Source organism: Bos indicus x Bos taurus, chromosome 4 (genome assembly GCF_003369695.1).
Source record: "Bos indicus x Bos taurus breed Angus x Brahman F1 hybrid chromosome 4, Bos_hybrid_MaternalHap_v2.0, whole genome shotgun sequence".
NCBI lineage: Eukaryota > Metazoa > Chordata > Mammalia > Artiodactyla > Bovidae > Bos > Bos indicus x Bos taurus.
The window spans coordinates 58,829,346-58,842,269 of record NC_040079.1 but is presented as its reverse complement, the minus strand read 5'-3'; the positions used below and the strand labels follow the sequence as shown (position 1 = coordinate 58,842,269).

At 40.7% G+C, this 12,924-nt stretch overlaps 2 protein-coding genes across 5 annotated transcripts in view; one reads left to right on the top strand and one right to left on the bottom strand.

Moving 5' to 3' along the window:
- The window catches only part of ANLN (anillin actin binding protein), a 174,915-nt gene that overhangs the window by 84,786 nt on the left and 77,205 nt on the right, over nt 1-12,924 (bottom strand). The window lies entirely within an intron of this gene.
- The window catches only part of KIAA0895 (KIAA0895 ortholog), a 61,943-nt gene continuing 49,759 nt past the window's right edge, over nt 741-12,924 (top strand). For 2 of the 4 annotated variants that reach the window (XR_003510767.1, XM_027539533.1), the window contains exon 1: nt 741-1,656. Coding sequence is in view for 2 of the 4 variants with exons in the window: in XM_027539533.1 (XP_027395334.1) it covers nt 1,632-1,656 (25 nt within the window). In the remaining 2 variants the exon portion in view is untranslated. The remainder of the gene's footprint in view (nt 1,657-12,924) is intronic. The other 2 variants (XM_027539532.1, XM_027539534.1) reach the window with 2 other exon arrangements.

The window sequence follows — 12,924 nt, the reverse complement described above, 5'->3', positions numbered from 1 at the left end:
CATCAGACCTTGCTTCTATCACCAGTCCCATCCACAACTGGGTGTAGATTTTGCTTTGGCTCCATCCCTTCATTCTTTCTGGAGTTATTTCTCCACTGATCTCCAGTAGCAGATTGGGCACCTACTGACCTGAGGAGTTCATCTTTCAGTGTCCTATCTTTTCGCCTTTTCATACTATTCATGGGGTTCTCAAGGCAAGAATACTGAAGTGGTTTGCCATTCCCTTCTCCAGTGGACCACATTCTGTCAGACCTCTCCACCATGACCTGTTGGCCTTGGGTGGCCCCACACAGCATGGCTTAGTTTCATTGAGTTAGACAAGGCTGTGGTCCGTGTGATCAGATTGGCATCATCTTTTAGGATTTGAAATAGCTCAACTGGAATTCCATCTCATCCACTAGCTTTGTTCATAGTGATGCATGCACATATTACGCTCTCAGAAAATGTTTGTTAAATGGTATAGTCTCTACTGAAAGTCCCACGGACAGGAAGGAGATCAAACCAATAGATCTTAAGGGAAATCAACCCTGAATACTTTGTGGAAGGACTGATGCTGAAAGTGACGTGCCAGTATTTTGGTCATCTGATGCAAACAGCCAATTCATTGGAAAGGTCGCTGATGTTGGCAAAGATGGAGAACAGAAGAGACCAGCACAGGATGAGATGGCTGGATAGCATCACTCATGCAGTGGGCATGAACTTGGGCAAACTTCGGGAGATAGTGAGGGACAGAGGCCTGGATGCTACAGTCCATGGGGTTGCAAAGAGTCGGAAATGACTGGGCAACTAAACAACAACATAGTCTCTACATTTCCTAGGTAATAATAGACAAAAAGCAACATTCAGCCCCTATCAACTGCACAATCATAAGTTAAAATTTGTATTTTAGTATTAAGGATATTATGCCAGAGCACTCAACTGATAAATATGGTCGAGCTTCCAGCACCTTCATTATTACCAGCTGCAATCTAAAGTTGTCTTAGCTTTTCTGCACCTGGAAAGGTAACTTAAAAGCCGGAGTAGACGAGCTTTGTAACTCGCAGCTGGGACTAAGTGACACACCAGCTGTCTCTTGTAAATTTACCGCGGAGTTAACAGCTCACAAACGTCTACGAAGACGAGGAGTCAAAATGCGTGTATCCCAGCGGGCGGGGACACGAGCCTCTCCCAAGGCCCAGCCCACAAGACCCCCGAGGCGTGGGCGAGCGCTGTGCTCGCGGGGAGTTGTAGTTCCTCCTCTCTTTTGCGAGTCAGGCCATCGTAGCTCGAGCGCCTCCTGTGGCGCGCAGGCTCTGAAAGCTTGGCGCACGCGGACAGCGAGAAGCGTTTCCTAGCAACGGGGGAGCGGCAACGTCACGGCGGCGGGTACTCAGAGCTGCTGCCTACCGTTGGGCGGCCTTGAGTACCTTCCAGCTACCTGCGGGCTGGAAGGAACGCTGTGCGCAGTGCTCTGTCCGCACGTCTTTGCCGGTCGGTTCCCACCTGATCCTACCCCTGGTGGCCGAAAGCAACCTCCTGCCGCGACCCCGGGTCCGAGGCACGGCCGGAGGCTAGAGGCGGCTCGCCAGGTTCCTATCTGGCCCTCGCCCCCAGCACCCGCGGAGCCCTCCGCCCGCGGCCTCAGCGGGAAGATGCTGGAGTCTATTCGAGTGACAGGTGAGTGCTGGGAAGCATGGTGGTCCCTGGGCTGGCGGGAGCCGCCAGCGTCGTCCCGGTCGCTTGCGGCGAGTATCGGGTGGGTCCGCCGGGAGGCCGAGGTAACGGTAGGATTGGGGTCCGGTGCCCAACGCGACTCCCAGAACAGTGCGGAGCCCCCAGAAGGTGCTCAGGCAAAAGGTGCGCAGGGAAGAGAAAACGGTACCGTTAGGTTTGGTCAGTTATCAATAAGCACGTGCTGTGGATTGTAATGGTGTAAATTTTACTGGCTTACCGGCCCTACAATCTAAATATTGTTAAATTCTACTTCAAAGCTTATTAATCAGGCATTATAGTGCCCTGGAATCTAGTTTTCTAGAATGTTCAGAAAAATAAGAGCTAAGCAAATGAGCACGTCTCTGTATATATCAGTATTTGTACTGGTTTGTATGTATGCTTTTATTCTTAAGTCAGAACGTTTTTGAGTTGATATCAATAGGTCACTGAATAAATGTATTATACCAAACACAAAAAATGGATGTTTAGACCCCAGGTCAGAAAGTTATTTGCTTTCTGTTATTAAAAAGAATTGTGGATACTATTTTAAAATGATCTTGCATAACATTAGAATAATTTCCTAGGCCATTTTCTGTCATTTGATTCTGTTTAACATTACTGCAAGACAGAGTTCTTGATAGTCTAATATCATGACCAGAAACACCTAAGAACAGCAGAGTAAAGGAAATTCTCTAAACTTGAAACTAACATCAGAATAAGGCCAGGTTTTTTTTTTTTTTTTTTTTTTTAAACTTTAAGGCATTGTAATACCTAGTAGACCATTTTCCTGCAAAATCTTTGTGTAACGAAATCAAGTTTTAATGAAAATATTTATGGTCTTAATTATACTATATTTCATGTTCTGTGTTATAAAATAGGGAACTGATTTTGTGCAGTCGTGACATTGCTGTGATTTGTCTCACCGTTGTTTATGTTGATAGGAAGCATCAACAATTACAAGATTTAAGATTTCAGAGGCATTAGATTTTTTTTTAAGTGATTTGGTGTAGGTGCTGTTCTTTTCATCTAAAATACAATGAAAATATTGGAGGTTACTTTAAAATATTGTATCTTCTTTTTACCTTGGAGCAGGGTCTCTCAACCTTGGCACTGTTAACATTGAATTAGTGGGTAATTCTTTGTTGTGGGAGGCTGTCCTGGGCATTGTACAATCTTTAGCAGATCCCCAGCCTCTCCCACTAGATGCTGGTAATCCCCTCACCCCCAACCCCCACCCCCCGACTCCACACACACTCATTTGTGACAACCAAAATTATCTCCAGACCTTATCAAATGTCTCCTGGAGGGCAAAATTACCACCGCCCCCGCTCCATTTGAGAACCACTGCCTTGGAAAAAATATTCTAGTTAGATTTTGTAAAAGGGTTATTATATAACAATTTACAAATAATATCAATCAAAATTATTTTCCCAAAGCACAAAAATAATGGTAGAGAGAATATAATTATGATAATACTAGTTTTAGAAAGTGAGTATTCTGACCAGTCAGCTATACAACATGGATCTCCTGTTTTTCTTATACACAGTTGGAAGTTTGAGGAGAAATACTTTATAAAATAGTAGACCTACTTCTCTTGTCTGAACCCCCATTCCATAATTTAGTGGCAATACACTTCTCAGTCCAACTCTGCTTGTTGCTATCCCAAGACAACATAATTTGGCAGTGGGTTACTATAGTTCAATAAAAATTAAAATAGTCATTTGAGACAATTCAAGCCCTAGATTAGAACAACTGGTCATTTTTCAAATTAGTTTCTCCATTTCTTTTGTAAGTTTCTTGACTAGTTAAAAGGAACTCCCATGTTCTAGAACTCCACGCCTAGCATTTTGCTGACATATCAGAAAACCCACTTTCAATGGCCAGAAACTTTATGAAGAGAGTTGAGCCAAAAGTATACCCTCCTTTCCCCTCACTATCCCTCTCTAACCCCTCACTATTCATTGATATCTTAGAAGCCCATGTTCTTCTGATTAGCATTAAGATTGCTCTTGTTTGTGGTGAGAGTACTGATGGAAAGTACTCTGTTCATTTCTTTTCAGCTTTGAGATAGCTATGAATGGAGAGCACTGAAGCACAGTTACTTGTTTCTGAAATTACTTCCTATATAATATCTCACTTTTGACTTATTAGTCATGATTTAATATCTAAATATGACATCCCAGTGAACTGCCAAATGGAGGAGTAAAATAAGATTTGATTCCAAATACTGGAGTATTTACAGTGTTCCATGGAGTATTTCTATAGGAGCTGAATATAATACTGATACTAATAGTTAACACCCACTTCTTAGTACAGGCTGGCATTGTTCTCAGCACTACACATATATTAACTTTTTTGATCCTCTCACTAATACTGTGAGGAATGTAGTATTTTTATTCCATTTTCCAGATAAGGAAGCTGCAGCATAAAGATGTCAAGTAATTTGATCAAGGTCACACACAGCTGCTAATAAATAGCCAAGATTCAAATCAGAGAAACTCCCTTCCAAAGCCCATTTTCTCAACCACTAGGGAAGTCAAACACTTGTTAAAAGATATGCTGAGTTAAGCCACAAAATTCAACATGAAAATCTCATTTAACATCAGTGCTATGTTAGCTGATAATTTACTCCAGATGTTTTTAAGTTTTATCACAGGCAAGTCTGTAATAATTTTTGCCTGGAAAGATGACATTTTACCTGACTATAAAATTGTTTTTGAAATAGAGAAGATGACATCTAGCTCGTTCAGTGAGTAACAAAATGCTGTCAGAAGCCATATAAGATTATGTTCATTTGTGAATTCCTACTGCCTGTATTTTGTATGTGATGAGAAGTGACTAATTAATCATCTGGAAATGAAGCTCCTTTGTAACAAAAGTGAATGTTTAAAAATACTAGACAGAAGTCCTAAGAGCAGTGTTTGGCCATTTGGAATGGATACACTTAGGCATATAGCTCCTGTTTATTCTACAGCAGTAGGCACCTGCCATTAAAACTTATCTTCAACATCACTCATTGTTTAATTTTTTTATGCATCCAGGTATGATTTTTTCCCTCAACTTTCAGGCATTTAAACCCTGTGTCCTTTCTCTGCTCTCAAATATTCTCCTTCCTTGGTTATCTCTCAGCAGTGAGTGAACAAAAACAAACATAGGTTTATGCCACAATGGAACTTAAAATTTCAGTGATGGGGAAGGCCATCATATAAGCAAATGTAAGACTGCAATGATGACAAGTGAGTCAAAAGAACATTCCAGGGAAGTTTTCCTGAACAAGTTTGAACTGAAGGATGAATAGGGAGGAGAGCTCTTCATATATAGGGAACGGAAGATGAAGTGTTGTGTCTGGAGAGAGGTGAGTGTGAGAGATTGACAAAATGAAGGGAGTCTAGAATGGACTGATTAAGGGGCGGCGGGTGTGTGGACATTGTGCGCCCCGAGGCCAGAGAGGCAGAGCAATGATCGTCAGAGACTTCATGTGCCGTGATTAGGAATTTTGTCTTCACCCTACGTGGAATACCTGGGGAAGTTAGTTTTCTTGCATGTTCACTGTTGTTTTAGACAGTTTAATGTGTTTTCTTTTACCACAACCACCATTTCCTGGCATTATAGAATACTCTTCGTGCTTCTAAATGCATATAGAACTCAGCAGTTTCTGGCCAAAAAACATAGTATCACGTTATAAGAATCGTTGCTACTAATAGAGTGACACTGAAATGCTCTTAACTGGGAATCTGACATTTTTAAGAATCCTTAAATACAGTTAAGTTTCTCAATTCTTAAATGATACTACCTTTTCATCTCTTTCTTCTTACAGTTGAGAAACTATATTGGACAATGTTGAATTCAGATTGTAATTAAAAGATTACCTATTATAATGCAGACAAATTGGGCAATAAATGTTTCCAAAGATACCAATTTTTAACATACCATGTAAAAAATTATGGTCTTAACTTACATTCAGTAAAGTTCACAAGTCTTAAAGGGGCAGCCTGATGAATCTGTACAAATGTAACCACTGTCCAGAACAAAATACAGGGCATTTTTAGCCCCTAAAACTTTATTACCACCTCCCAAATTATAACCCCTCCCCCAAAGGTAATCACTTTTCTGTCTTCTAATACCATAAATTAGTTTTGTCTGTTTTTGAACCACATATAAATGAAATTATACAGTATAAACTCTCATGATCTGGCTGTTTGCTCAGTATTGTCTGAGAGTCATCTGTACTATTGTAACCTAATTGTTTTTTTTTTCCATTGCAATATATTTTATTATATAAATATATCACAATTTATTCATCCTTTCTACTATTGACAAATACCATTTAAATAATGATAAACAACCTGGTGAAATTAAAGTGTTTATCTTGTTTGGGGATTATTTTGTTTTGCCTTCTGTTTGTAATTAAACAGCCTATTGTTTTGTGGTATAAAATTATCCCAGCTTCTCAGGTTTCATAAGTATTAGTGAAATATATGAGATTGCCATTTTATGGGTCAAAATTGGTTGAATGGTATTTTCCACCAGGCTGTGATGCTGATGATCTGATCTTTCCTTTAGCCAGAGACCTTATAATTACTGTGAAAGCTCACCTATTCAGTTGTGAAACACTTTTAAGAGTTTAGTAAACAGTGTTCCCTCCCTCTCCTGTTTTAGATGAGGAACAGGAGGCACCCATGGGTTTAGTAATTAGGCTACTATTACAGAGAGGTTATTGAAAGAGTTGGGAATGGAAGCCAGGAATCTTGGTATTCTTTTCACCTGTTCTAGATACAAATTCAGCTTTCATTGTGTTGGTAATTTCAGTATATATGTGACTATACTGACCACCAACTTTAATGTAATATTATTTTGCAATTTTCCCTCAATATGGGTAATCAGTTTGGGGTGAATGGCTTCTTTGATCAACACGTTTTCATTTCCTCCAAGGCTATAGTGAAGCCGATTGCTGGTGGCTAAAATGTTACTTTAAACAGTGACTTAATATGAGAGTATGAGTTTTACTACTTTTAGAACAGGAAGTGAGTTACACTTTCCCCCAAAGAAGCCTGCTTATGCTTTAAGAAGTCTCAATTTTTCGGTAAAAATTGAGTTAGGCGAATATGGTGTCTTCATTGAAATCTTTTTGTTCTTAAGCCTGTTTTAAAAGTCATATTTTCTTAAAGTAAGCAATAGTATTTAAAATTACAAAAACAGTCTTTTAGGTTCTCCACTGCTTAATACAACAAAATAAGATTTGTTTGAGCATTCCTTGGACAGCAAGATCAAACCAGTCAATTGTAAAGGGAATGAACCCTAAACATTCATTGGAAGGATTGATGCTGAAGCTCAAGTACTTTGGCCATCTGATGCGAAGAACTGACTCACTGGAAAAGACCCTGATGCTAGGAAAAACTGAGGGCAGGAGGAAAAGGGGGCAGTAGAGGATGAGATGGTTGGATGGCATCATTGACTCAATGGACATGAGTTTGAGCAAACTCCTAGAGATAGTGAAGGATGAGGAAGCCTGGTGTGTTGCAGTCCGTGAGGTCACAAAGGATTGGACACAACTGAGCGACTGAACAGTAACAACAAAATAAGATTAGTATGACTCTTGAGAAATTAATTTATATCAATCTTGTAAGAATTGTTTGAAGGCCCACCTGCCCTGCTTTTATGAACTTCATGGGATATCAGCATTTGGCAGGATTCACATTTATTTGAAACAGATACACCATTGGTACTCCCAGCCTACTTAATAGCAGGTGGAGCTTAAAAAGGACTAATGCTAAATCTCTCAGTTAGATAATTCACAAGTGAACTGAAACTCCTGGGAGGGAGTGTTTTAGCAGATAGTTTAGAATTGAACTATCCTGAAGTTTATAGCCTGTTTGCAATGGGACAAAATTATGAATTTTGGTCACTGATGCTTTATGACAAAACAACAGAAAACTCTAGGTTTTAGGAACCAAATAAAGCACTTTTACATTGAATACTCATTTTTAAAAAACCTGTAATAAACCACCCAAATTAGGAATTGTTCAGAGCAGTTTATTCACTGATTTTAATTTGAGGTAACTCCCTTCCTTTTTATTATGAAGAGCAAATGAAAAAAAACCTGATTACCTCGCTTTACCTTCCTGGCTGTGCCTAGCCCTTACCTGACTTTTCTAGGTTTATGACACCCTTGTTCTTATCTCAGTTCTCTTTTTTCCCTTTCAGTGTCCATTTCAGTCTTTCTTTGATTATCACCTCTTGTCTTCTAAATTTGTGGTGTCTTATTAGGGAAACTGACACTGTTCATGGGCATTTGGACTGCAGCTTGTGTTCCTTAGCCCATGTTTGCCCAGCCTACCTAGTTTTGACTATCAGTTGGCAACACTTAAGTATTTAAACCTGTGGGGATCTGGGACCTACCAGCCGTTGATGAAAGTTTTATTTGTTCTGTTTACTTGGCGTTGGTTTTTTACGTTACTGAACAGCCACTTTGTGTAGTCAGCCTTCAGCATGTCCCTATGCAATCTAGTTCCTACTTCTCAGCTTGTCCACGTGGTAGACAGTTTATTTAGCTCCTACTAGAAGCAACTTAGCAGCAGCAGCAGCAGTTTAGAGACATGGGTTCGATCCCTGGGTTGGGAAGATCCCCTGGAGGGGGTCATGGCAATCCACTCCAGTATTCTTGCCTAGTGAATCCCATGGACAGAGGAGCCTGGATGGCTACAGTCCAAGGGGTCACAGAGTTGGACACCATTGAAGTGACTACACACACACTCACAATTTATACTTTCATGTTATCTTTAGACAGTAGAATTCAGATTTCATATGTTGGCCTAGAAAATGTTAACTAGAAGGACTTCTGAGTACCTTTTGTATTTGGATTGTTTATTGTCCACTTTTAACATCATACTGTTTCTTTACCTTAAATCCTATGATTTCTGGGTTTAAAACTTAGCATTTAGTGCACAATTTCTCTACCTTAGCACTATTTTAGGATGAATGCTTTTGTTGAAGGAGGCTGTCATATGCACTGAAGGATGTTTAGTCTCATCCCTGGCCTCTAACTACAAGATTCTAGCAGCATCACTCCCTGGTTGTGATAGCCAAGTGCCCTAGAGGGCACAGTTGCTCTCAGCTGAGAACCTCTGGTTCAAGGTCTTGCAGGTTATTTTTCCACTACTGCAATGATCTCCTCAGAGATATATGGAATGGTTCCAAAACTACAAATACATGTTTATCTACAGTGGTTAGAGAGTAGCAACTTAAGGATCATACCATTCATTAATTTATTCAGTGTACATTTATTGAATGTCTACCAGATACCTTGCTAGATGTTGGAAAGAAATGAATAAAACATGGTCGTGTACCTATCTTGGTACATTAGTGATTCCGATTACTATGTCTTAATAGGGTGCCGTGTCTTGTACAGAGGAAGAAAGGTGTAGTGCTGTGCGTGTAGCAGATTTAATACCGAATGTCTGTTGATAATTGAATGACTGTCCTTATATAATAGAATGAGCATGGACTCTGTAATCAGACACATTCAGATCATAGCTTGTTCTTCACTACTTTGTCATATAACCTTGAGCAAATTATTTAAAATTTCTGAAGGTTAAATGATAAAACACTACAGTCTTTGGTGAAATCCCAAACTCACATAAATGTGTCAACAAATAGTGGCTGCTATTATTATTTATTCAGTTCAGTTGCTTAGTTATGTCCGACTCTTTGCGACCCTGTGGACTGCAGCACACCAGGCTTCCCTGTCCACCAATTCCCGAAGCTTGCTCGAACTCACATCCATCAAGTCAGTGATGCCATCCAACCATCTCATCCTCTCTCATCCCCTTCTCTTCCCGCCTTCAATCTTTCCCAGCATCAGGGTCTTTTCCAATGAGTCACTTCTTCACATCAGGTGGCCAAAGTATTGGAACTTCAGCTTCAACATCAGTCCTTCCAATGAATATTCAGGAATGACTTCCTTTAGAATTGAATGGTTTGATCTCCTTGTAGTCCAAGGGACTCTCAAGAGTCTTCTCCAACACCACAGTTCAGAAGCATCAGTTCTTCAGTGCTCAGCTTTCTTTATGAGAGAAAAGCTCTCACATCCATACATGACTACTGGAAAAACCATAGATGGTTTGACTAGATGGACCTCTGTCAGAAAAGTAATGTTTGCTTTTTAATATGCTGTCTAGGTTGCTCATAGCTTTTCTCCCAAGGAGCAAGTGTCTTTTAATTTCATGGCTGCAGTTACCACCTGCAGTGATTTTGGAGCCCAGGAAATAGTCACTATTTCCATTGTTTCCCCATATATTTGCTATGAAGTGATGGGACCAAATGTCATGATCTTAGTTTTTTGAATGTTGAGTTTTAAGCCAGCTTTTTCACTCTCCTCTTTCTTTCACTTTCATCAAGAGGCTTTTTAGTTCCTCTTCACTTTCTGCCATAAGGGTGGTGTCATCTGCATATCTGAGGTTATTGATATTTCTCCCAGCAGTCTTGATTCCAACTTGTGCTTCAGCCAGCCCGGCATTTTGCATGATATACTCTGCATAGAAGTTAAATAAGCAGGGTGATGATATACAGCCTTGATGTACTTCTTTCCCAGTTTGGAACCAGTCTGTTGTTCCATATCTGGTTCTAACTGTTGCTTCCTGACCTGCATACAGATTTCTCAGGGGGCAGGTAAGGTGGTTTGGTATTCCCATCTCTTTCAGAATTTTCCACAGTTTGTTGTGATCCACACGATCAAAGGCTTTGGTGTAGTCAATAAAGTAGAAGTAGATGTTTTTCTGGAACTCTCTTGCTTTTTCCATGATCCATAGGATGTTGGCAATTTGATCTCTGGTTCCTCTCCCTTTTCTAAATTATTTATTACTATTTATTATAGAAAGGATCCCTGAATGTCTAATCTTGAATGAATGAGTGACAGATCTATGTAGATAAAGTTTTTTTTTTTTTTTTAATGGAATTAATGGATTGTCTTTCTTGGCAAGGAAAGCAGCTGTCCAAGTCAGCTAGCATTGAAATTGCCTCCATAGTAGGAGCCAGAGGTTGAGGACTAGAGGTGTAAGGATCCACGAGACTTGCAAAAGAGAGCTGTTTGAGAGAATCATGTATCACATTAGCAGAAAGGATTTAGAAAAGGTTTTATAGGCAGACGTGGTCTGATAGGAATTCAAATAAGAGAATTTAAGACAAACTGGAACACTTGGTCAGTTAATTGAATGTGAAAGCTCTTAAAGGGTTCAGCTGAATTCTCCTCAAGTGTTTCTCTTCACATTGCTCTCTTCCTTCTCTGAATTCTACATTATTATCTGTACCTTTTGTTTTTCATATTTAAGCTTATACTACCTCATGCTGCTGCTGCTGCTGCTAGTCGCTTCAGTCGTGTCTGACTCTGTGCGACCCCGTAGACGGCAACCCACCAGGCTCCCCCGTCCCTGGGATTCTCCAGGCAAGAACATTGGAGTGGGTTGCCATTTCCTTCTCCAATGCATGAGAGTGAAAAGAGAAAGTGAAGTCGCTCAGTCGTGTCCGACTCCTAGCGACCCCATGGACTGCAGCCTTCCAGGCTCCTCCATCCATGGGATTTTCCAGGCAAGAGTACTGGAGTGGGGTGCCATTGCCTTCTTTGAACTACCTCATATTAGTACTCAAATCTTCATAGAACTGCCTTACCTTCAGAGCCATATTGGAGGCTATGCGAAGACAAGAACGATGTAATTATACAGATGTTTTTCAGATTCATGTACCTATTAGCAATACTCCTGTATTTGTGGAATGAAAGAGTGCACTCTGCTCTCCTCTTTCACCTTCATCAAGAGGCTCTTTAATTCCTCTTTGCTTTCTGCTATTAAGGTGGTGTCATCTGCATATCTGAGGTTGTTGATATTTCTCCCTGCAGTCTGTATTCCAGCTTGTGATTCATCCAGCCCACCATTTTGCGTGATATACTCCGCATACAAGTTAAATAAGCAGGGAGACAATACATAGCCTTATTGTACTCCTTTCCCATATTGGAACCAGTCAGTTGTTCCATGTAAGATTCTAACAATTGCTTCTTGACCCACGTATAGGTTTCTCAGGAAATAGCTAAGGTGGTCTGGTATTCCAGTCTCTAAGAATTTTCCAGTTTGTTGTGATCTACGCAGTCAAAAGTTTTAGTGTAGTCAATGAAGGAGATGTTTTTCTGAAATTCCCTTGCTTTCTCCATGATCCAACGAGTGTTGGCAATTTGATCTCTCATTCCTCTGCCTCTTTGAAACCCAGCATGTACATCTGGAAGCTTTTGGTATAAGTGCTGCTTAAGGCTTCCCTAGTGGCTCAGTTCTTTGGAAGGAACGATGCTAAAGCTGAAACTCCAGTACTTTGGCCACCTCATGCGAAGAGTTGACTCACTGGAAAAGACCCTGATGCTGGGAGGGATTGGGGGCAGGAGGAGAAGGGGACGACAGAGGATGAGATGGCTGGATGGCATCACCGACTCGATGGACTGAGTTTGAGTGAACTCCGGGAGTTGGTGATGGACAGAGAGGCCTGGCGTGCTGCAATTCATGGGGTTGCAAAGAGTCAGACACGACTGAGCGACTGAACTGAACTGAACTGAGTGGCTCAGTTGGTAAAGAATCCTCCTGCAATGTGGGAGACCTGGGTTCGATCCCTGGGTTGGGAAGATCCCCTGTAGAAGGGCATGGCAACCCACTCCAGTATTCTTGCCTGGAGAATCCCCATGGACAGAGGTGCCTGGTGGGCTGCAGTCTATGGGGGTCAGAAAGAGTCAGATATGATTGAGTGACTAAGCACACAGCACAAGCCTAGCTTGAAGGATTTTGAGCATAACCTTACTAGCATGTGAAATGAGTGCAATTGTATGGTAGTTTGAACATTCTTTGGCATTGCCCTTTTTTGGGATTGGAATGAAAACTGACCTTTTCCAGTCCTGTGGCCACTGCTCAGTTTTTTGAATTTGCTGACATATTGTATACAACACTTTAATAGCATCATCTTTTAGGGTTTTAAATAACTCAGCTGAAATTCCATCATCTTTGTTAGCAGTAACGCTTCCTAAGGCCCACTTGACTTCATACTCTAGGATGTCTGGCTCTAGGTGAGTGACCATAACATTGTGGTTATCTGGGTCATTAAAACCCTATAGTTCTGTGTATTCTGGCCGCCTCTTCTTAATCTTTTCTGATAGGGGCTTACTGTTTATGTTCTTTATCATGCCTATCCTTGATTGCTTGTACT